General features: G+C 49.9%; 1 protein-coding gene across 4 annotated transcripts in view; it reads left to right on the top strand.

Annotated features, from left to right (window-relative positions):
• The first annotated feature begins 19,816 nt into the window (after positions 1-19,816).
• Positions 19,817-25,324, top strand: part of DLG5 (discs large MAGUK scaffold protein 5) — a 127,964-nt gene continuing 122,456 nt past the window's right edge. For 2 of the 4 annotated variants that reach the window (XM_086680102.1, XM_086680100.1), the window contains exon 1: positions 19,821-20,708. In XM_086680102.1, the coding sequence (XP_086536228.1) occupies positions 20,405-20,708 (304 nt within the window). In that variant the 5' untranslated portion in view covers positions 19,821-20,404. Of the gene's footprint in view, positions 20,709-25,324 lie in introns of all 4 variants that reach the window. The other 2 variants (XM_086680101.1, XM_086680103.1) reach the window with 2 other exon arrangements.

Genomic DNA, 25,324 nt, shown 5'->3' with positions numbered 1-25,324 from the left:
AACCCTGGTATCATGACCTGAGCTGAAGAGTTGAAGTTGGAGTCTCAACCAACTTAGCCACTGAAGTGCCCCCAAAATAAAATCTTTAAAAAATAAAAATAAATAATAAATAAGTGAAAAATAAAAGGACCTACCAAATACCTGACACAATGGATGAAAACAGAACCACGTCAAGAAAAATCATCATAATCCAGAACACAGAAGACAAAAAGAAGGTTCTACAAATTTCCAAAGGGATAGAGGAACCGGTCAGATTTAAGAATGGCTTGGGGAACCTGAGTGACTCAGTCTGTTAAGTGTCTGACTTCAGCTCAGGTCATGATCTCATGGTTCTTGAGTTCGAGCCCCACATCAGGTTCTGTACTGACTGCTCAGAACCTGGAGCCTGCTTCGGATTCTTTGTCTCCTTCTCTCCCTGCCCCTCCTCTCACACTCTGTTTCTCTCCCTTGCTCAAAAATAAATAAACATTGGGGCGCCTGGGTGGCGCAGTCGGTTAAGCGTCCGACTTCAGCCAGGTCACGATCTCGCGGTCCGGGAGTTCGAGCCAGGCGTCAGGCTCTGGGCTGATGGCTCAGAGCCTGGAGCCTGTTTCCGATTCTGTGTCTTCCTCTCTCTCTGCCCCTCCCCCGTTCATGCTCTGTCTCTCTCTCTCCCCAAAAAAATAAATAAACGTTGAAAAAAAAAATTACATAAATAAAATAAATAAATAAACATTAAATTTTGTTTTAAAAAAAGAAAGAAGAATGACTTGAATGTCTCAAAAGAAGCACCACAAGTCAGAAGACATGTAAGGAATGTTCTCAAAATTCTGAACGTAAGTTATCCCCAACTTAAAATTTCATACCCAACCAAGTTATCAATCAAATTTGAAAGTAGAAAAAGGCATTTTCAGTCATTTAAGATCAAAAAAGCTTCTGGGGCTCCTGCGTGGCTCAGTCCGTTAAGCATCTGACTCTTGGTTTCGGCTCAGGTCGTGATCTCATGATTTGTGAGTTCAAGCCCCGCACTGACCTTGTAGAGCCTGCTTGAGATTCTGTCTCTCTGCCTCTCCCCAGTTCATACTCTCTCCCTCTCTCTGTCTCAAAATAAATAAATAAACTTGAAAAAAAAATTTTAAAGATCAAAAAAGTTTTTTTTTCTTTCCTGACAAGGCAAAGCCTGCTTGGGATCCTCTCCCTCTCTCTCTCTCCCCCTCCCTGCTTGTGCTCTCTCTCCTTCTTTTCCCTCTCTCAAAATAAATAAATTAAAAAAAAAAATTGTTCTCATGTACTTAGTTAGAAATGCTGCTGGAGGATATGTTTCACCAGAATAAGGCAATAAACTAAGAAAAAGACAACTGAGGGGAGCCCAGCTGGCTTAGTCAGCAAAGCATGCAACTCTTGATCTTGAGATTGTGAGTTCAAGCCCCACATTGGGCCTAGAGATTGCTTTAAAAAAAAAAAAAAAAAAAAAAAGAGAGACAGACCAAGGAAACTGGGAATCTGACCCAGGAGAGAAGTGTAGAGAGAATCCCAGAGGATACTTCTGCAGGCAGCCTGACTACAGGAGGAAAGCAGTGTAACAGGCCTAGAGGGCAAACAGCCCAACTCAGGTTAGGTCAGAAAACTCCAGGAGAGATTTCATTAAGGAAATTAAACTGGGTGGGGGGTGGTGCGCCTGGGTGGCTCAGTCAGTTAAGCGTCCGACTCTTCATTTTGGCTCAAGTCATGATCTCACGGTTTGTGAGTTTGAGCCCACATGGGGCTCTGCATTGACAGTGAGGAGCCTGCTTGGGATTCTCTCCCTCCCCCTCTCTGCCCCTCCCCTGCTTGCTCTAGGTATCTTTCTCAAAATAAAAGCAAACTTTAAAGGAAAAAAAAAAAACGGAAATGAAACTGGTAGACTATCATCTGAATTTAGTGAGGGGAGATTTCAACAACTGATAGAGTTTGGCATTGAGTACAAAGAAAATGAAGCAAATGAGGGGGCAGGGTGGATAATTATTCCCTCCAGGAAAAAATGAAAAAACTTGTGCATGAAATGGGAAGTAATCACAGTCTATCCATAGCTCATGGTATAAACGCATGGGAATAGCGTTTATCTAGTACCAGTACCGTCAACACCTACTGCTGCTCTAACCAGATTATCACATGGCGACACTGGAAGGACGGGGGCCAAAAGAGTGAGTGGGTTGTTGGGAGTAAGAACGAGCCATAGAAATTGAAGGTGGCTTCGCCGATGAGGGAGAAGGCTCTTTTTCCTAAGTCTTGCGCCACCCTTTGACTCTTTGAGCTGTGTGAATGAATAACGTTACTAGAAATTAAAACCTTGCCCTGATTTCTATCTTGGAATATACAAGCTCAGGCAGGCCGGCCCAGGAAGCAATGCTAAGATATAAATGAAGAATCTAGGATCCTAAAAGAAAACTCTAGTGGTAGACAGGGACGGAAAGAGTACCTGCACGTAAAAGGAACAGTGGTGCTTCCAGATATGGACTCAGGGTAAAAGTGAGGCATCCTTAGACGCACCCAGGAAGCTGGTACACAGAACATAATCTTTGAACTTGACCTTCAGGATGCAGCCCTGTTCTCTAGAGAATGTGGCACGGGATGCAAGGCGAAGCAGCCATGGCTCCCCACCCTTTCCTCCGCTCCTCTCCATCCTTCGCTCCACCCTCCAGCCCTGCTCCTGCCCCTCACGACTGCCTGGAGGTGTTGACCTGTGCTCAGGCTTGCAGAGATCAGACCGGCTGTGGGGATCAGGATGTGCTTCAGAGCCAGCAGACAAACCTGGCTTTACTTTTGCCCCCCACCCCAACCCCCGCATGTTCTAACTCCCGTCATGGTCATGTCTACAATATCTGGGCACACCGCTCAGCCGACCCACCTGCATAGCTTCACCAGACATTCCACACTCAGACAGTGGTGCCGGGAGTAAAGCTGCAGAGAAAGGGAAGGTATTAGGGAGAATTAAGGTGAGGAAGTGACTCAGCCCAGCAAAAGCCTGCAGGCACCCACAGGAGTTCTCGGGAGCAGGGAAGGCTGCCTATTTGGGCTTTCGAGTCAGCTTGGGAGTGTCCCTGAAATGTGGCTCTGCTCTGCCCCACTGAGCCCTGGGGTGGGAGGGTAGGGTGGGGGGCTCTTGCCCGTGCCCTCCCCTGGCCCCCAGAGCATCCCTGGTGGGCTGGGGGGCCATGGATTTGGCAAGCCTGCTGGTTTCTTTCTCAATGATCTGTTTGCCTTGTGCAGAGTGGAGCCAGGTTGGGGAGCTAACTCTAGGAGAGGCTGCTTCTCCCCACCACCTCCAGGAGCTGCTCCCCAAGAGGACTGAGGGTGGGCCTTTGGGCCTGGCAGGTGGAAACCAGCCTCTTGGGGCTCAGGGGAGAACCACTGTTGTATAGAGAATGTGCAGTCCTACAGTCAAACGATCCCAATTCAAGCTCTTGAGCTTAGAAAAGATATTAGCCTCTCGGATACCTACTTCTTCATCAAACAAACCCTGGGAAACAAAACTACCTCATCCATTTGTGGTCAAATCCACTCATCCACTCTCTCCACAAACATTCTGATATGCCAGGGTCTGGACTCATTTAGCAAGAACTCTATAAAGGAAACCACCCCACACCCATCAGGATAGCCACTATTAAAAAAAGAACAACAGAAAATAAAAAGTGTTGGCAAAGATGTGATCCAGCATTTTCTGAGTATATACCTGAAAGAATTGAAAGCAGGGTCTCATGTGGTGCCGGTGTGGCTGACTCTTGGTTTTGGTTCGTGTCATGATCTCATGGTTCATGGGCTCTGTGCTGACAGCATGGAGCTTGCTTGGGATTCTCTCACTCCCTCTCTCTCTCTCTGCCCCTTCCCCACTCATGCTCTCCCTCTCGCTATCTCAAGGTGAGTAAATAACTTAAAAAAAAAAAAAAAAAAGAAAGGAGGGTCTTGAAGAGATATTTGTACACCCTTTTTCATAGCAGCATTATTCATAATAGCCAAAAGGTGGAAACAACCCAAGTGTCTATTGATGGTTGAATTGATAAACGAAATGTGAAATGTACGTATACTGGGATATTCAGCCTTAACGAGGATGGAAATTCAGACACATGATACAACATGGATGAAACTTAGGCACATTATGCTAAGTAAAATAAGCAAATTACAAAGAGACAAATATTGCATGATTCCAGTTATATGAAGTACTTAGAATAGTGAATTCATAGTAACAGAAAGAATGGTGATGGCCAGCGGCTGAGGGGATGGGGAATGGGGAGTCGTCCTTTAAAAAGACACAATTCCTTCTACCAACATACTCAGATACAGCTGGGCAGAGAGATGGGAATACAGGTACACATAGGTACCAGTGACGGCTTTCTTGGAAAGTGCTGTAAAGAAGAATGCACACAGTATGAGCAAACACAGATGAGGAAGCATTTCATTTTGCTTGGGCATGGAGATGGGGGGTGGGTTCTGGGAGGAAAGGACATTTGAGCAGCACCCTTTACAGGAAGTAGGGTTTGATCAGAACAGAAGATCATGGTTATCTATCACACCAGTTTTAGGACTCTGGGAAAATTCCATGACTCCTTTGAGCCTCAGTTTCCTCATTCATTGTAAGGGTGCCATGAGGATTAAATGAGAGACTGTATATCAATAGTCTCACACAGGAATAGGCACAAAATACACAGTCATTTAATGGTAGCTTACAGTATCATTACTATTATCATCACCATTATTGTCGTTATATTTTAATCCATGTTGGGAATGGTTGAAGACAAAGCCAAAACTTAGGTCAGAGTCAGATTAGGTCTTGAACAGCCTAGAAATTAGTCATATTTTCCCAGGAGTTAGGAGCCCTGGAAGGCTTTTGAGGAAGAGACGCTGTGGGATGTTAGAACTGAATTTGCTTGCAGCCAAGTTTATATATTTACCTTATATTTATCTGGGCTGGATGTGTGGGCTTCTAGGCCATCCCATCTGGGTTTCAGTGCCATGTTTATGGATCAGAGGGGTTTTAAGTACCAGTTCCAGGAGGAGCCCAGGAGAAAAGCCCTAGGCTTTAAAAAACAGAGGTAGAAGACCCAGAGAGGAGGGTGGTGAAATTGTAACTGGGGAAAAGAACTTACTTATTTTATTTATTTATTTTCACAGTGAAGCGAGGCTTTAATCAACGTTCTTGCAAGAGCGGGTGTCTGATGGACCGGCACACTGGGGCAGTCACAGCAGACAATTTATCTCCTAGCACACAAGTCCCTCCCCTGGTTCCTCATTGGCTGAGTACTGCAGACACGACAGCCTTCCCTGGATGTTGCCTATGTCCGTGTAAGGCCAAAGTAGTCTGATTGGAATAAATGTACATTTCCTGAGGTGATGCAAAGACTTTCGGTCCCTCCTTTGTGCATTGGCACATGCCATTGCAAAGCCCACAAAAATAAGCCCTCAAAAAGGAGAGGGGAAGAAGAACCAGGAAGTGAACTCCATTATGCAGGGGTGGGGGTGGGTCATATATATTTCCAATAGGTTGTAAACCTACTGTTAACTAGACAGCACAGCTTTTATTTGGTAAGAAAACTTGCGTTAAGGGGTGCCTGGGTGGCTCAGTCAGTTAAGCATCTGACTCACTCAGGTCATGATCTTGCGGTTCACGGGTTCGAGTCCCACATCAGGCTCTGTGCTGACAGCTCAGAGCCTGGAGCCTAATTCAGATTCTGTGTCTCCCTCTCTCTCTGTCCATCCCTTGCTCACACTCTGTCTCTCAAAAATAAACGAAAACATTTTTAAAAAGTTAAAAAAAAAAGAAAACTTACTTTAAAACTGGCCATGTGGGCACCACAGTTTCCTCAGTGAACAGATAGTATAGCTTGCAACATTTAAGAATGTGGCCTTGTTAAGTATGTATTTTTCTCTCCAACATTTTGTGTTGTGAAATATGTGTATGTGTGTATGTTTGTGTGGTAAGAACATTAGGCAGACCTGTTTGGAAGCACTCTTCTGAGCAAGTACATCTTTGGAGGAGATTGTTCATTGTCCTACAAATGCATTCTCTCTCTTTTCTTATAGTTGGGCATATGGGCACAAAAATAAAGACTACGTTTCCTAGAATTACTTGCAGTTAGCCACTGGGATATGAGAGAAAGTATCTTGTGTACCTTTCAGAAAGTGTATTCAAAGAAAAAGGGGTGAAACGTTATTTTCCTTTCATCCTTGTTGGCTGGAATATAGATATGATGGCTGGAGTCACGCGGCCTCATGGGAGTTTAAGCAGCTCAAGTCACATGCAGAGGAGAGTGGAACAAGATAGAAGAAACCATGGAGTTTTATATCAACCTAGGTAGCTGATCTGTGGTCTTCATTTATGTGGGAGAGGAATATACTTATAGCTTAATCTGCTATTATTTGTGGAGTTTTGTAACTTACAGCAAAACAATCTTTTTTGTTTGTTTACAGGGAGAAAGAGAGAGTGACCAGGGGAAGGGGACAGAGATAGGGAGGGAGAGAATTCCAACTAGCCTCCACGCTGTCAGCACAGAGCCTCACACAGGGCTCAAGCTCCTGAACCATGAGATCATGACCTGAGCTGAAATCAAGAGTCAGACACTTAACCAACTGAGCCACCCAGGTACTCCAGGGGGAGAGGGGTAGAGGGAGGGAAAGAAAGAATCTTAAGCAGGGTCCATGCTGTCAATGCAGAGCCCGGTGTAGGGCTCAATACCAGTACCCTGGAATCATGACCTGAGCAGAAATCAAGAGTCAGACACTCAACCGACTGAGCCACTCAGGAAAACACAGCAAAACAATCTTAACTGTCATAGCCAATAAACTCTGGGCTTATTCCCTTTGGTGGTCTTTCTGAACAATTTTTGCTTTTGACTTCCCTCAAACTCTCAGCCCGATGAAAGGAAATTCAATTGGTGTTACAGGCCCGTGTTAGAGAGACCACCCTGGTGTCGAGTGAGACGAACTCCAGATGAGATGCCTAGAAGCAGGTGAACCACTTCAGAAAACAGTTAGGCATTACCTGGTGAAGTTAAAACTCTCATACCCGTGACCCAGCAATTCCCCTGAAATATGTGAAAGAGATTTGTGCACATGTGCATCAGTCAGGAGTCACATCCAGCAGCCTTGTTAGCAATCACCAAAGACTGGACACAATCCAAATGACCATCAGCAGGAGAATGGCTGCATAAATTGGGGTGTGTTCGCACAATAGAATTGACCATGCAACAGGGAGAAAGAATGAACCACCTCAAGCATCGACATGGGAAAAACTCCAAAAAAATCATGTTGCAGAAAAGCAGTGGGCCACAGAAGAAAATGCACAATCCTAGAAAACCCAAAACCAGGCCATTCTAGACAATGTGTTGTTTAGTGGTATATATATAGTGGTGTATATATATATGCACATATATAGGGCCAAACTTCAGAGAAGAGCCAAAAATGGTTCACACCAGATTCGGGATGGAGGTTGGAAGGGCAGAGAAGGGGTGATGGGCTGTCATGGAAGGAGCCCAGGAGGACTCTGAGGTCTGGTGAAATGCTATTTCTTGCCCTGAGGGGCAGGAGAGGGGGTGACTGCATGGGCATTTGCTCTGGCATGACACTGTAAACTATACACATACATTTTCTGCTCTCCTCTGAATGTGGGCGAGACAGGGAGGGAGGAAGAGTTAAGGCTTTATTTTGACAGCGCAGGGGAGAGAGGGTGAATGCCTTTCCCCTCTTCCTTCCCTGTCAGCAATAATGACTCATTCCACCACCATTTAGCACTTACTCCATTCTGCTTGAATTACTCTGAGCTGTTAACACGTCTGTCTCCCTCTGTCATTAATTTATTCATTCAGCTGACAATTACTGAAAGTCCCCAAAGTGTCAGCAGGAGGGAGGGAGCGACAGGAGGGAGTCAGCCAATAAAGATGAACAAACCTGGCATCTGGAATCTGGCTGGGGACACACACAAGCCTCCAACAACGTGGCCATATTCGGCTCTGTGCCTTCAGGGCTGGGCTCCATAGAGGTGGCAGTGTTTGAGCTTGAAGGAGTGATCTACCTGAGAGGCTGGATGGGCCTTCCTGCAGCTCTGTGTCCCTCGCCTCCCAGCAAGGCCTCAACGGCACTCGCAGTGTTGGTCAGGGCCGGTGTGCAAGACAGTGTGAGGCTCTGTGAGCTTAGCCTGCACGATGCATTCAGAGAGTGCGGGTCCTGGGTTCTGTTTGCCAGACTGTGGTGAGATTCACCTGGCGTGCCGGTTAAAACGTCAGGTTGTCAGGCTGCTGCCCTGGAGGGCCTGGCCTTGCAGGTGTAGACTGGGGCTCCCGAGTCTGGATGTCAAACCCTCTCCTCTGTGTCACATGTGTTGTCCAAAGAGACGTATGTTCTGCTTCCTTCCGAACGTAAGCTGCATTTCACCGCCTGGGAGGCCCTGAAGTGACTGGCAGGGCCATTAGCAGGGGGACCTCTTCATTCCCAGAAAGGTACTAGATCTCAGGTGGAGAAGGCCTTATTCACAACCGTCCTCTTGTTCTCTTTGGGGTTAAAGAGCGTGTGTGGAATCAAAATGATGGAAGAATGAATGAGACACAACCCAGCATATCTCTGAAACTAGAAGAAGCGTGCTCCCAACTTCGGGAATCCCCCACAGGTGCTTCTGTTAGTATTTGTGTCCATGTGGAAACACGTAGAGGTGGTGCCGTGAGGTGCTGAAGGAGCTCGCCTCTTTGGACCTGGTTTCCATGGCTGTTCTACTTGCTAGTCAGTCATGTGACCTTGGACACCTCACTTGACCTCCTTGTGATTCAGTTTCCCCATTTGTGAAGTAGGCCCGCTAATAATGGCACACACTTCAGAGGGTTGTTCTGAGGATGAAGAGAGCTGATACACGGGAACCTGGTAAAATAGTTCTTGCCCGGGGCTAAAAAAATGGTAACTATTGGGGCGCCTGGGTGGCTCAGTCAGTTAAGCGTTCGACTCTTGATTTCGGCGCAGGTCATGATCTCACGGTTCACGAGTTGGAGCCCCTAGTCGGGCTCTGTGCTGCCTGTGTGGCCCTGCTTGGGATTCTCTCTCTCTCCCCCTCTCTCTGTCCCTCCCCCTCCTCAAAATGAATAAATAAGCTTTAAAGAATGGTAACTGTTAACATTGTGCTCCTGTTGCTTCTGTCTTGTGGTGAGAAGCTGGGGCCAGCGGTGGGTGGAGCTGACCTCAAGAAAGGAAGAGGGACTCGGGAGTGAGTTACCTGAAGAAAAGAGGCTGAGAGAGGCTGGGTGGGGTGTCCCAAAACCAAGGAGGAAAATCCCCTCCATGTACAGGCCATGACTAGGCTTCCCTGGTTGGGAGGCTTGTACTAAGGCTCCTGGTAACTCACCCTTGGGTGCGTGGTTGCTCTCTTTAGCCTGCTTCACTTTCACCATAGGTAAAGGTTGACACCGGTGGAGTTCCTGCAAAGGCTCACGTGTTTGCTTTCACCTGTGGTAAGTAGGTACTTTCCCTCCCTGGGCTTCAAGGTCCTTCCTTGGGAAAGAAAAATGAGGGCCGTGGACAAGTGGATATGCCCAGGCGTGCTCAGAACAAGAGGGTAGTGGGTTATGTGCCTGCAGAATTGAGATCAGAGGTGACTTGGGGAGCGGGGGAGTGTCAGGAGGTTCTCCCGGAACCCAAGGCAGTTTCTTCCCCAAAGATTCATACCCAGAATTATTATCCCATTTCACAGGTACGAAAACAGAGTCACAAAGCAACTAGGCAATGAAGAGATGTGGAAATAAATGAAGACCACCCAAATGAGGACAAGCAAAGGCCATCTACTCTGAGTGTGCAAGGGAGTCAGCCACCATCACATGCTTTTTGGTGTGCGGAGAAGTGGTAAAGTTTTAGAGAGGAAATGGGGAAGACTTCAGGTACTACCATACCAGATTGGAGGCTTGGCAAGGGGAAGCCAGAGGCAGATTACCTAGAAGTGGAGTACCCTGTAGGACTGGCTAGGGGAGCACATTTGGCTTTCTCCAATTGGTCCTAAGCTGAAGCAGAGGCAGAAATTAGGGAAGCTGTCATTTCTGAAGTTCTGGCTGTTTGGGGCCTATGTGTTGCTTCAGGCAGTGAGGTGGCTGTTCAAACTGGTTGCTTCAGATTGAGGGTCAGAGTTCTATTTTTATGTATGGTCTGGCCGTTGTCCATTTGTGTTTTTTTGTTTGTTCGTTTAATTTTTTCTTAATGTTTATTTATTTTTGAGACAGAGAGAGACAGAGCATGAGCAGGGGAGGGTCAGAGAGAGGGAGACACAGAATCTGAAACAGGCTCCAGGCTCTGAGCTGTCAGCACAGAGCCCAACGCGGGGCTCGAACTCACGGACCGCGAGATCATGACCTGAGCCGAAGTCGGCCGCTTAACCGACTGAGCCACCGAGACGCCCCTGTTCGTTTAATTTTTTAATGGTTATTATTTTTGAGAGACAGAGCGTGAGCGGGGGAAGGGGAGAGAGAGAGAGAGAGAGAAAGAATCTGAAGCAGGATTCCTGACCTTAACCGTAGTCGGTCGCTTAACCAACTGAGTCACCCAGGTGCCCCTGGCCATTGTCCATTTGCATATTCAGTCTCTCAGAAGTCTTCCTGGCTTTGCACTCCAGCGGCCACCTCTGCTGTGGCCCTGCTGCTGCAGATGCAGAAATGCCTGGGTGTGCATGCCTAATGAGGCCTTCCATGCAGGGACTTTCACCCCAGGGAACAACCCCAGGAAGGCTGCACGGAGCTGGATGCTTCCTGGCTGGAAACTGGAGGCCAGCGTTCCATCGGGCAGCTGTTTCTTTAGCTGCTGCTTCTGCAACAAGGAGGTTCGCCCTGACGGCATGTTCCTAATGCCATCAGTGCTAACCCTGATTCTGTCGCGTTCTCCCATTGTGATCCTGAGCAGGCTGACTTCTCTGAGCCTCCATGTGGAGGAGAGGCACTGTTAACTGCCACGTGGCGGAAGGAGAGACAATGGAGAGAATGCGTGAAAGGATTCTGAATGCCCTAAAGGGACTGGCGCGCCCAAGTGGGTTTCTGATTTACCCAAACCAGAGTTCCCAAGCTGCACCGTCCCTCCTAGCACGCAGTTTCTGGCTTTGGTTCATTCTCACCACCTCCGAGAGAGAGTTCGCCAGGCTCGTGGGTCCATTTGCATTTGATGTACATATGTCTGCACGGCAGGACAGCTGTTGCTTTCTAGCCTGTTCTCTGGCAGTGGGGTTTCATTCCTTTGAAAGCAGGGGTAGTTTCCGGTGCATTTTCAAAAGCTCTTCTGAGACTTCTTGGCTGTTCCCTGGCAGTAGAGATTCTTTGCCCTACCAGATGAGAGACACACGCACACAGCTAGTAGGGCTGGGAAGGGTAGGAAACGAGACTCAGGCACCACACCTGTAGAATGGAGCTGATCGTGGTCCAGTGCTGCCTGTGGGTGTAGTGGACAGGGATTGGGGGCTGGCAGGGAGACATTCAGTACAGTGCAGGGCATGTAAGGGGAACTGTCATAATGTCCTCTGTGGCTGGGGCTGTAGTAACCCCAGAGACCCTGATCCTCAGACTAGAATCTCTGGTCTAGACTAGGGAGACAGAAGTGCCCCCTAGGGAGTTCCTGAGCGCAATTCCGGGCACCAGAAGCAGGTCATATCCTCACCTTCTCTAATTTGTTCTTCCTACACACAGTTCTGAGCCTCTATCATGCATCAGACTGGATGCTGGGGACACACAGGTGAGCCAGACAGGTGTTCCGTGGAGCTTATAGTCCAGTGGGAGGCGGTCGCTAAGCGCGGAGTCACATAAGAAATGATGTAAATTGTGAGGAGCGCCAGGAAGGGAAATTGCTGCTCAAAGGGGGTAGAACCCCATTTTGATAACTTGGGGAGATGCTGGGACTAGGTAGGCTTCTGCAGAAGTGACCTTTAAAATGCGATCTAAGGGGTTCTTGGGTGACTTTGTTGGTTGAGCGTCTGACTTTGGCTCTCAGGTCATGATCTCACACTTCGTGGGTTCGAGCCTCTTGTCGGGCTCTCTGCTGTCAGTGCAGAGCCCTGTTTGGATCCTCTGTCCCTCCCCCCCGCCCCTGGCCCTTCCCCTGCTCTCTCTCTCTCAAAAAATAAATAAACTTAAAAAAAAACCTGAGATCTAAAAGATAAAAATGTGCTTGCCCTGCTTTCCCTTGTCTGGGTTCTTTCAATCCTCAGGTCTTTCTGGGAAAGCCTTTTTTTTTTTTTTTTTTTTTTTTTTAAATATTTATTTATTTTTGAGAGACAGAGCACAAGTGGAGGAGGGGCAGAAAGAGGGGGACACAGAATTGGAAGCAGGATCTACGCTCTGAGCTGTCAGCACAGAGCCCGATGTGGGGCTCAAACTCACAAACTGTGAGATCATGACCTGAGCTGAAGTCGACGCTTAACCGACTGAGCCACGAGGTGCCCCAATCCTCAGCTCCTCTGAAGTGTCTACTGCAGGCCTCTACCTGCATAGGCCATACTGTGAAGGGCTCTGAAAAGAGTAACAGTGCAAGGTCCCTGTCCCAGTGTGTTCAGGGTGGTGGAACTTACCCCCGGGAAAACATAAACAATGCAAGGCAGTGGATAATGGCCACTGGGGGAGAAGTGGTTCAAGGCATAAGCACCTCTGGACTTCTGGGGAGGGGGAGCGGGGGTCAGCAGGAAGCTTTCCTGGTCCTAAGGGATGGAAGGGGTTTGGACATGTAAAGAGGAGCCAGGAGGAGTGGGCTCCAAGGCGAGAGCAGAGAGGGTCAGTCACTGGAACATTGTGGGGTAAGGGTGGGTCTGGGATGATAGAGGAAATGAGGAGCCTTGGACGTCCAGCTAAGGAGGTACACTTGGTCCTGTAGGCCATGGGGAGCTAGTGAAGACTCTTGAGGAAGCGAAGAGGTAGCAGTGTTCTGAAGAGGGGAATCCTGCAGTTGTCTAAGCATGGATGGGAGACTAGGCAGCCAGTCCGGACCCACTGAGCTAAGGTTCATGAAGGTGACTGCTCACACCCGAGGCTCAGCAACATTGTTAAACTGACCATCCTTTGGGAGAAGTAACCAAAGGAAGATGCTATCACATGATATCAGAACCTTTCCAAATGTGGCTTTAAGCTGGTTTCTGTAGAAGGGACACACCCAGGAAGTGTTTTAATGCAGGGGAGGGATGAAGGGTGAGGAGCTGGGGCATGAGCCTTACAGGGTTGCTGCACACAAACTGTGTGGGTATGCAGAGGGACTAAAAAACTGGAGTGGAAGACTCCAGGGAGGGCGTGGACTAGTGCAGAAAGAGCGATGGATTTAGGTGATGAACTGGAATCTTTGCCCCAGTTCTGACAGTGTAGTTTAGGGCAAGCGACTTCCTGGCTCTTTATTTGCAAAATGAGGTGGGTAGCCTTAGGGCCTTAGCCTAGGGCATGGCACACAGTGAGCACTCAATAAATAGTTGCTAATTATTTATTTAATTGTTAATCATTAATTACTTCTTTCTAAGGTTCTCACATGCTTTGAATCTCTGATCTCAGAATTTTGCCTGGTCTCAGGTACCCTGGACAAGACTCATTATTAAATGAGACTCTCCCAGATTTCCTGCTTTAAAATTGCAGGAAATTTGCCCCTAGGCTATTCCTGAACTAAGAACGAAAGCCATCTGGAAGAAAAATGTCTTCATGATTTGAGAAGCTACCAAGAGCCTAGCTTAAGCTAATTTTTTTCCTAACAGGTATATAGTCCATTTCATTGCCATAGTATTCCGAAAAAAGTTGTGTGAAACATAGCATCATTATAAATAGAATTCCATTTTCAGCATCCTGGGGAAGTTCATTCTCTTCAAGAACTCTTCAAGGAAATCTAAATGTCACACCTCGGATGTAGGGCCACCTGCAATTTCGGGGGGGGAGGGGCAGAGAAACTACTCTAGAAAGGGTTAGTTCTCTAGTCACACACATCCAGGTGTTCATCCTAGTGCAGTTTGTACTCCCAGACACCCGCACTCACACCACAACAGTCCCGCCCTGCCCTCACATTCTTGCTGTGCACACATGCGCACACACTGTCTCGCGTGCAGCCTCGTTTCCTGTCAAAGGAGCTGGGCACGTGGAGCAAAGCATCAGTCTCTGTTTCTCCAGGGAACAGCTGTTGCTTATCTATTAGAACATAAAATTCAGGGTCAGAAGCCTCTGGGGCCCCAGCTCACTCAGCCTGCAGACAAAGCTTCTAGGTTTCTTCATTTGAAAGCCTCCTCTCCAATTGTTGGTGGGGAACTGAATCTTGTTTTCATTAAAAAATTTTTTTTTCATTAAAAATTTTTTAAAAATTTATTTATTTTGAGAGAGAGCACACACACACACACACACACACACACACACACACACACACACACACACGTGCAAGCGGGGGAGGGGCAAAGAGCAAGGGACAGAGAGAGAATTCCAGGCAGGCTCCCCATTGTCAGCATGGGAGCCTGATGTGGGCCTTGAACCCATGAACCTTGAGATCATGACCTGAGCCAAAATCAAGAATTGGATGCTCAACCGACTGAGCCACCCAGGTGCTCCTGGATTTTGTTTTTAAAGGATGGCATAAATAGGGGTGCCTGAGTGGCTCAGTCAGTTAAGCGTCCGACCTCGGCTCAGGTCATGATCTCATGGTTGGTGGGTTCGCGCGGACAGCGTGGACCTTGAAGTTTGCTTGGGATTCTGTGTCTCCCTCTCTCTCTGCCCCTCCCCCACTTGCGCTCTGTCACTCTCTCTCTCAAAAATAAATAAACATTGGGGAAAAAAAATTTTAAAGATGCCATAAATAATTACCCCCAAACCAAGTCCTGCTGGAAGAGTAGGTTCCCATTCACTCATACATACAAGAGGGTTTGTTTTGAGTGCGTACCAAACAGCAGGCACCATGGTAAGTCCTGGGGGTTCAGCAGTGAACAAGAAGATATTGTTCCTGGGTCCGCAGAGCTCAGAGTCTTTGGGGATTGTCAGTTTTCTGTTGCTGCCATAACAAACTTACCTCAAATGTAGGGATTTAAAACAACCTACATTTACGATCTCCTAACTCTGGAGGCCATAGGTCCAAGTGGGCTCAACTGTTTTCTACTCTCACGGTCTCACAAGCCTAAAAATCAAGGGGTCAGCCAGCCAGGCCCTAACAGGGAGCCTGTTTGCTTGCTGACTGTCAGCTGGGGACCTTCCTTTGCTTTTAACAGCCCATCCTGGGTCTTTGCACTGGGACCTTACATCTCAGGGCCAGCAACGGCAAGTCAAGTCCTTCTTGTGCTTGGAATCTCTTGGACTTCCCCTTCTACTGCCTCCAGCCTGAGAAGATTCTTTGCTTTTAAGGGCTCATGTGATGAGACTGGACCCACCTGAATAATCCAGGCAGCTCTCCTCATCTTGAAGTCTGTAAATTCGATCACATCTGCACAGACCCTTTAGCCTTGTAACATAACATACTTCATGTTCACAGGCCCTGGGGACTAGACGTGGACGCGTTAGGGGGACCATTCTGCCTACCTACCGCAGATATATATAGGTAAGTAAACTGATAAGTTTAATACACACCCATAAATGTTAATAAGGGGGAGGTAAAAAGTTGCAAATGAGAGCACAGATCAGAGACACCTTTTGAGAGGAGGTTGGTGAGGCATGTCTGGCTTCTTAAAGTAAATAACATCTGAGTTGAAACGTGAAGAACTGGCTCTGAATTGAAGGGTTAACACCCTCGGGGCAGGACTTAGTTTGCAGTCCTGAAGGGGAGCCTTGCCTTCAAGACTACATTAGCTAGGGCATCTTCTTCTTCAGGGTCTGGTGGGTGGAGCTGGAAGCGGGGCGGGGGAAGGGGGGGCCAGACAGGAGAGGGTGGGAGGGGCTCAGCATCCAGGGGGTAGGAGGAAGTGGGAGGAGTTCAGGCACCTGTACCCACTCAACCTGCTGCCCACTTCCGGGGATATGTCACTTTGCTTCCGAAGCTGCTCCTATTTAAGGCATTCTCCTTCCCATCTTTCTGTTTTCAGCAGAAATTATTTTTGAAATGTGGCCTCAACGCAAAACTCTTTAGTTGTTTATTCATTCATATGTTCACCGATTAATTAAAAAAGATCTTTTGAGCACCTAACACATGCCAGGCGCCGTTGTTAGGACAGTAAAGCAGAGAACAAGGTAAAAGGGGCCCCTGCCCCTTCCAGCTGAATACAAGTCAAGTGGAAGTCTTTAAGCCGGAGGCCACAACCTTCCTTCAGGAATCTGGAAACATCTGCTTCAAACCTGTCTCTACGTGCCTTGGAGAGTCTTTCAGACCTAAGAGAGAGTGGAAGCCAAAAGCACGGTGACATCTACTATTGAATGAGCACTCACTGTTATCGATATCCCTATATTAAAGATGAGGAAACTGAGTGTGTGCAGAGAGAGGTTTATCCAACAGCACCCAGCTAATAAGTTGCAAGGCTAATATTTAAATCAGGCCTTCTGACTGCAGAGTTGCCTGTTCAAGTGCTACACCAGGGAGGTTCTATGTCCACCAGACATCAAGCATTGTGCTAGGGCTTTGTATCAGCCCTATCTCTGAATCCTCCTAGCCCTGCCAAAGGGTGATGTTTCTTACCAATTTAGAAACGCAGAAATTGAGGCTCAGGAAAGTTAAGTAGCTAGCCCAGGGATACATAGCCAGCGAGTGTAGTGGGATCTCAGTGCATATTTCTGAGTGATTTCCCTTCAGGAGGGAAGGAGCTCAGGAGACAAGAGGAAAGAAGGTGGTCAGCCGTGGGGAGAAAAGAGCCAGTGGGGATGGGAGGGGTGGGGACAACAAGTTCTCAGAGCGGGGTGAAGCAGAGCAGAGTGGACACTGCAGGAGGTGTGAAGGAAGGGCCTGGGTGGCACCAGGACGTGAATGCCTGCCAGGAGAGAGCAGTTTTCTGTGGGGGGCTGTGCTCGGAAGGCGGATTGCAAAGCACCAACTAAGTAGTGAGTGGTCGATGAGCTTGTGGAGGTCTCTGTGTCTCCTGAGGACAGTAGAGAGGCAAAGGGGGCCTCTGAGAATGGGGAGACCTGCATCAGAGCAGAGGGAGACCGTGAGCACGCATATGTGTTGAGAGTGTGGAGACTGTACCCAGAGCATGAAAGAAAGGGCTGTTTCCAAGGAGGAGGGAGCCCTCTGTTTCTAAGATCAGAAGAAAGAAGGAAAAATGGGTCCATCTACAGACAAATTCCTAAGCAGTAATAGTCAGGTGACAGGGTGACTTGTAAAATGGGGATGCCCAGCCTTGTCCTTCCAACCTCCCCCATCGTGATGGAACTGTGTTAGTTTCCTGGGGTTGCCAGAACAAGTTACCATAAACTGCAGGGCTTAAAACGACAGAAATTTAGTAATTCACAGTTTTGGAGTCCAGAAGTCCGAAATCAAGCTTCACAGGGCCGGTTTCTTCTGAGGGTTCTGAGGCAGAATCCATTCCAGGCCTCTTTACTAGCTTCTGGCAATCCTTGGTGTTCCTTGGCTGGTGGACCCATCACTCCAACCTCTGCTTCCATCTTTTTGGAGATAGAATACATAGTATTCTCGTGTGTGTGTGTGTGTGTGTGTGTGTGTGTGTGTGTCTGTGTCCAAATTTCCCTCTTATAAGAACACCAGCCTTTGGATTAGGGCCCACCCTAATCCTATGTGACCTTATTTGAACTTGACTACCTCCTCAAAGGCCTTATTTTCAAATAAGGTCATGTTCATAGGTACTGAGAGTTAGGGTGTGAACATATCTCTTAGCAGGATACAATTCAACCCAGAAGAGGGCACAAAGGAAATAGTGTGTGAGAACGTGCCCTAAAGGGTATAAAATGGTACAGAAATACAAAGGCATTCGTTAAAGAAATGCTAAAGTTAAATATGTTTGTAAAGTAAACTATTTCCTCCTGGGGATTTATGTATTGCATACAATGCTGTAGTTTCCAATAAAGGGTTTGCTGAAAGTAGTGTCTATCACTGGGAAATAATGCTCTTAGCAAATGAGCTTCCTCATTGTATTCCTTTTAGGGGGCACTGGGAGACTGGGTCTCCCTGCTGTCTCAGGCACCCTTTGGATCAGGACTTACTCCTACATGGTTCCAACCATAAGCCAAATTAGTCTCCAGCTTCTCCTCTCCCCTTCGTCTACCCCTCCACCCCCTAGATTTCTAAGAACAAAGGGCCCATCCTTCAGGTGTGTCCTGAAGGATGCCTTTGTGGATAATTTAGTTTCTGCAGTTGCTGTGGAGGAGGTAGTGGCCAGAAGAGGGAACCATCTCTCAGGGGCAGGGGTGAAGGGACAGCTAGGGAGCCTGTCTAGACCCTGGCACTGTGCAATAACCAGGCTTCTGCTACCCTAGAACCTTGCTTGGCTATCGAAGCTCAGAGTATCTGAGCAGGGAGGCTTCTTAAGAGTTTAGTTCTGCCATTTTTGGTCACAGAGGTCTCAAAGAATTTAATCAAAGTTATGGACCCCCGCCCCAGAGATACATACATGTGCACACAAAGGTTCAGATAATTTCAAAAGTTTCACTGACACCCTCCAGCTTATTTGTGAACCCAAGGCCAATAACCCCTGATTAAAAACACCCTTCCCACCCTGTTTTTCTGAGGAGAAAAGTAAGATCATCCAGAGCAACTGATTTTCTCCCACACTGCACAGTTATTTAAAGGGAAATCCAAAAGTGAAGTGCAAATTCTGGTCTGCCCATTCTAACCACTATGTATATATAGAGTTTGTTTCCATTAAATAAAAGTGACTCCTCCCTTAAAGAGGCAGAATTTGAAGAAAATTTTGCTTTTGGTGGGAGGAAAGGAAGTGGTTGGGGTAGGAGTGAAAGTCAGTAGGAAAAGCACCCTTGCTTGGCCCCTGGCGTTGGTAATTGAGATTCATTCACTCCAACACAGACATTTGCAATGGTCCCAGGATCCCACTTTACACTAGTGCTGTGGGGTTACTGAGCCAACAGTTGGGATTCCAGCTTTAAGGACCTCCTCCTGCATTTGGGGGGTATGTGGAATGTGTCTGTGAAAGCCTATAAAGGAAGGCAGAAGAGTTCTTGGACTAGGAGTGGGACTGTAGATCCTCACTGAGTGCATCAGGCTACAAGGTTTCTGCACCCGTTGATTTGCCTGGCTAGAATCTCGGGGTGACATCTAGGGGGTGCACCTCTCGGGTGAAAAACACCAAGGGCTCCACACCACAGAGCCCCCTCCTTCTTCATCTAGCAACACATCCCCTCCTCCAAAATCCAAACCCCTCTAAGACTCGGGGACCGTCAACCCGTCTCAAATAGGGGTGAGGGGAAACATCCTGATGAAACGAGACTCAGGGGAGTCTACTGGGAAATTATCTAGGGGTTCCTGGGAGTGGGGGAAATCTCACATATTCAGAAGAGGTCTTAATTTTGAGATGTCTAAATTCAGGGGGCCCCCACCCCCTCATTTGTCTCCAGGCTTTATTTTGGATTTCTCAGGTTGAAGACCCTGGATTGGGACAGGGTTTTGTTTGCGGCCGGCTCCAACAGCCTGGGGGCTGGCCGTGTGCCTGGTCGAGGAGGGTAGGGGTAGCCTGCTACTTCCAGCGGGTTCTCTAACTCCGAGTCCCAACCCCGGCTGCGCTCGGGCCTCGGGGCCCCGGATAGCGAGCGGGCGAGCGCGGCGTCCCCGCCTCCCGGGCGGGCCGGGGGCGGGGAGGCGGGGAGGCGGGGAGGCGGGGACCCCTCCCCTCCCCTTCGCCATCCCTTCGGGGCCGGCCTCCCGGGCGCACTGAGGGACCGCGGGGGAGGGGAGAGGGCGGAGGGACGGGAGGCGGCGGAGGCGGCGGCGGCGGCGGCGGCGGGGCTCGGGCCTTGGCTGACCAGGCGGCGGCGGCGGGGCCCCGGTGAGCCGGGCCGGGGCGGCCGCCGAGCCGGGCCCGAGCCGTCGGGGGCCCGGCGAGCGCGGCGCCGGCGACTTTCCCCGCGGAGTTGTGGTCTAGTTTGGGGGGCGGCGCGGGGCCCCAGAGCCGGGGCGCGATCTCTCGCGGGGCCGGCGAGGGAGCGGCGGGCGGCGCGCGCGGAGGGGGCGGGGGAGCATGCCCGGCTGGAGCCCGGCCTCGGGGCGCGCCCCGGCCGCCGTCCCCTCCTCCGCCTCCTCCTTCTCCTCCTCCGTCTCCTCCTCCTCCTCCTCTTCCAGTCCCGCCGCCGCCGCAGCCAACATGGCTGCGCTCCTGAGCCCGGGAGGCGGCCGCTGCTGAGCGCTGCTCGCCGCCCGGGCCCCCAGCCCGCCAGGCTCCGGCCCATGGCCCCCGCGGCCCCGCGGCCCCGGGCGCGCTAGGGCTGCAACCGAGCGCCCGCCGCCCGAGGCCACTCGCCGCCGCCGTCCGCCCGCCCGCCCGCGCGCGCCCGCCCGCCCGCCGGCCTCGGGGAGCCGGAGCCGTCCGCGGGGCGGGGCGGGGCGGCCAGCCACCATGGAGCCCCAGCGCCGGGAGCTGCTCGCCCAGTGTCAGCAGAGCCTGGCCCAGGCCATGACCGAGGTGGAGGCCGTGCTCGGGCTGCTCGAGGCCGCGGGAGCGCTGAGCCCCGGCGAGCGGCGGCAGCTGGACGAGGAGGCGGGAGGCGCCAAGGCGGAGCTGCTGCTCAAGCTGCTGCTGGCCAAGGAGCGGGACCACTTCCAGGACCTGCGGGCGGCGCTGGAGAAGACGCAGCCTCACCTGCTGCCCATTCTCTACCTGAACGGCGTCGTCGGGCCGCCACAGCCCTCCGAGGGCGCCGGTGAGTGGCAGACCCCCGCGGCCCGGCCTCTCGGACCGCTTTCCACCATCTCTCTTTGCAGCTCTGAGTCGGGGGAACTCGCGAGGGCCACTCATCCACCTGGCGCCGGCCGCGCGGGTGGAGCCTTCTCTCCCTTAGCGGGTCTGGGGAGGGGGCCCTGCGTGGTCCACTACTTCGCACCTCCTCCCTCAGTCCCCGCCTGTCGCTGTGAACAATGCCCGGCACTGTGGGCCTTGACTCTCCGGGTGCCACGGCATCGGGGTGCTCTGAGACCAGCAGGTCCAGCCGCGGGGCGACCTCGGAGGGATGTCCGGCAGTCTCTCCTAAGGCTCTTCATCATCCACCAGTCGTTTTGGAGTCTCTGCTAGCTTTTAATCGGTGATACGGTCTAGAAGAATGGAAATTGGGCCAGGACTGGTCCTCCTGAATTCTGGTCCCTGCCACCCCGTTTGATGATAACTGGTGCCGTTTCACTTTCTGGCTCTCTCTGCTCCCTTTGCCCAGAGCTCAGTCTGTTTGCTCGCCCAGACTTGTGCTTGATTATGCACAATGCCTGCTAGGTTTCTTTGGAAACTATGGGCCTGGAAAAGTTGGGGAAGTTGCATTGCACCATGGGAAAATCCTAGTAGTGGCTGCTGGGGCTCAGATCCCTCCCTGGCGGTGCTGAGCTGCCTGAGGAGGGAAGGCTGGTGGCTGGTGCCCTTGGGTGATGGATTTGTGAGTATTCCTGTGTGGGGGGGGTGGGGGGGGTGGGGAGAGGGGGTACTGCTGGGTGTTTGTGATAAATGATAGGCCTAGCCTGGTTGGGGAATGTGGAAAGCCAGCCTTTTAGACAGAAGCTTGAGGAAAAAGGCACAGCACTGAGGAAGGAAGAGAACCTGCATTTATTAGGCACCTACTGTTGTGGCAGGCACTCTGCCTTATTACATTTATTGTTACCATTCTGTGAGCTGTCTACTTATTATTACTTTGCCAGAGAGAAAACTCTGGCTTGGAGTGGTTAAAATGCTCACAGTATTAGGCATCAGGAGTTTTCAATTATGACCTATTGTTTTGTCTAACACGTTCAGAGCCCGAAAGTGGCAAATGCCACCTTTTCTATGTCTTGTCCTTGTTTTAAGAGTGAACAGAGAGGGCTGACAAAGCAGCCCTGAGTAACTGTAGGCCAGAGGCTGATGAAACCCATTTATTTGGCTGTTAAAAGCCTCACTTATTAAGGGGGTGATTTTATAAGCTGTTCCTGGTTAGAGCTGCAGTGTATATTGGCCATCTCAACCTCACATCTTGTAGTGGAGGAAACTGATATACAAGGAATAAGCTGCTGGTCACACAGTGTACATCATTTCATCGGTGGTCCTCTGTCTCCACTTTGGGATTTCTGACTCTAGCATTTATATCCCTCAAGCCTGCGTTCTGTCCCCCCAGTTTTGGTCGTATTTGAGTCGCTGGGCAAACCCAGTCTCCTGGGACGGTGGTTTGGAGGATGCTGAGGAGGGCTGTCCCATGTGTCCATGAGGATAAAGAGACAGGGAACTCTCACTGGGGTAATTGTTTTTCTCCTTAATTGCTTTCATCTTTCTATTTTTGAAGGAGAAAGTTTGTCAAGGAAGTGCATAAGTTAGAGTGCAGACCCACGTCCTCCCTGGGATGTGTTTGAATCAGTGCTAGCTTTAATCTCTGGAATAGTTGGACGGATTGCCATTAGTTAGTTCCCCCTGCTCTGTGCCTGGCAGAGGAGGTGGGGCCTCGCTTGGGCTGAGGTTGTAGGAGCTGGTCCTGACCTCTGAGGAAGGGATGGAATATGGTTTGGGTTTTCCTCCTGAGGGCAGTGATTGAAGACCCTAGTTTTACCACAGAGCAGAATTCTGTGGCTTTCCAGAGGGTCATGCAAGCCTCAGGAAAATAGTTGTCGGGGGGAAAGTTATGTTCATTTTAGTTAACGCTTTAGAGAAAAATTAGGGCAGCATTTGGTATGGCAAAGTAGAGCTTCTGGGAAGGGGTGATGTGGTGTGCAAATAAACAGTAGCGTTGGGACCTTTGTAAAGGATGAGTTATTGTGCACTGGTTTTCCAACTTTTTTTTTTCTCTCTTAGCCAGCGAGCTCTTCTTCTGGGGCAAAGCTCAGTACAGGGCTGGAGGCACCTTTCCGTAGGCACGCAGGTCCATGGCTCTGCCTGTAGTCGGCCTCTGTGCAAGGCCCTTGCGAGAGCCCGAGAGACAAACCAGCTGCCTTCCAAGGATCCACAGCATCAAGGGGCAGCCAGTTTGTCATGTCTACTTTGCAGGTGCTGCCATCATCCAGTTAGGGACTTTCCTGGTGGTTTCCGCACCCTCTGTGGGCCCCTGGTCCAGAATGCCCATTCCCTGGCTGGCACCTGTGCACTGGGATTTTGGTCCACTGAAGGCAAGTGATGGCTGGTAGCTCCCCACAAGGGCCTGGAGCCCAGGGCGAAACTAGCCTGGGAGGTCCTGGGTAGGTGAGCCAACCACGGGCTCATGCTCAGAGCCCCAGACATTTATAACCCACCGTGCTCAGGCCTGGGGTATGAAGATGACTAACAAGCATACCATGTTGTTTTATTTCGGGGGCAGGGACATTCCTATTCCAGGGTTGATGGTACCTTGCTGCTCAGCATTTCGAATCTCACTGCATACTTCCATGTCTCACTTAATTCTGTAGCAACCCCAGGAAGATGGGGGTGGTGGTGCCTTATTTGCATTGCACTGGGTTCCGCACTCACATCTCTATGGTTTGAGGACAGGCCAGAAGTTGCAGAAAGGGGCAGAAAGGAGGCTGAGTCGAGACTAAGCTCAGTGCTCCTGCTTCCGTGTTGGGGTGTTTTTTCCTGTCACCTGATTAGGCCCCCTCAGTACAATTTCAGGCCATCTCCTACATTCGGAAACTCTGGAATTATGAAGCCTTTCCTGTCCCAATACATGGATCTGTGAGGAAGAGGTGATCACCTTTGCCCCTGCTGGCAGTGGTAGTAAGAGGGAGGACTCTTGTTCTTGGAATGGCTCAGGTGTCTCATGTTTTTTCTGCAGGTGTACCAGGATCTTGTTTGGTCATTCAGAACCTGCTCGGTCCTTTGTCATTTGTTTCTCTTTGCTTCAGTTACTGACACCTAGGTTTTCTCGCTTGAAGACCTTTGACTGTCTGTCCCTGGAGTGAGGGTCCTTTCCTGGCCGGAAGCCTCAATGTCTTCATCTGTGAGATGGGGCTAAGGGTGCTAGGCTGCCTGTCTCAGCCACTGGGAGGGAGGAATGTAATTGGGGAGGATGGAAGTGCCTGGTCCTGTGCTCTCCCCAGGTGGGGCTGCACTGCAGATGGAGACAGGGGTGGGTAGGATGTAATTCCAGCCCGCAGCTTGCCACCTAGTTGGGGGAATGGGTCACTCAGGAGAGTGACATTATGCGATAGATCAGTTGAGTGATATAGACACAGGTAGGCTTTTTCTTCCTTTTAAAACACTGATTAGCACATACTTTCCCTGAATACTCTCATCTACCTCTGGTGGCTCTAAGTACCACCCAAACGTGAAGGTCTTCTCAAACCACGTCACCCCAGGCGTCTCTTATGGGACAGAAGTGGCAGAACTTGGTAGCTGCTCCTGTGTGCTCAGAGATGCAAGTTTCCTTCTCATCCCCTCTATGTGCCTTCTCTGCAGCATCCTAGCGAGCTGCTGACTTGGCTTCCCCAGAGGCAAGAGACTGGAGACAGCGGTGGCTGCTGGACGAAGGCCTTCGAGGAGGGACTGGGGCTCAAGCTGGGTGTCAGAGAGGCCGTGTGGATGTGCAGAGGCAAAGGAGGAGGACGTGCTGGTTCAGATTGTGGAAATGAGACCAGCCTGAGCAGAGGGCGGCCTAGGCTCTGGGTGGATAGGGGTGCAAAGGTGATCTGGAGGGACCGCGATGGCTAGGCTGAGTGAGGGGTTTGGATGGCACTACGAGTTTAGACACTGTGCACTTGTCAGAAGTTAAAGCTGGAGGAATTTTTTTTTTTTTTTTTTTTTTTTTAAAGGACTAACTTGCCAGGCTTTTCCAGCAGGATGAGAGCTGGTGACTGCCACTTGTCAGGTGTGGATTGTTTATTATTCATTAGAGATTTCCTGGGCCTTTTGTTCTCTATCTGCTCTCTTCAGGTACCAGCTACATTGTCTTCATCTACTCCAGCCTGGAGGGTCAGCAGGGACGGAGACATAAGTAAAAGTTCCAACCATTGTAGATTTTCTTTTGGTTCTTTTAACTGTGTTATTTGAGAGGAAGTGGTAGAGGAACTTTAAAGTAAGCAGAAAAGAGAAATTTATTGTATAGTATTCCAAGAGCTTGGGATGGATGGGAGAAACCAGCCTTGGGGTGATTGATTCCCGAATGTGATGCTTTTCCTGTGGGCCTGGAGCATGGTCTCAGGACCCCAAGGATTTCATCTTCAGGGCCCCTGGCCAGAGACTAAAGGGAGCTCAATCTAATCAGCCCAGGCAGAACATCTTATGGAAGGGTTCTGCGTGGCCGGACTAGGGTCTCTGGCCATGTCAGGCCCAGACACTGTGGCCAGGGCTAGGGGACTAAGACTGGCTCAGCAGCTGACACAATGAATAGAGTAGGGTGATGGGATG

This window comes from Puma concolor, chromosome D2 (genome assembly GCF_028749965.1).
Source record: "Puma concolor isolate L17-30 chromosome D2, mPumCon1.1.hap2, whole genome shotgun sequence".
In the NCBI taxonomy this organism is placed as follows: Eukaryota; Metazoa; Chordata; class Mammalia; order Carnivora; family Felidae; genus Puma; species Puma concolor.
Note: the sequence above shows the minus strand (reverse complement) of the source record. Positions and strands in the feature narration are given on the sequence as shown.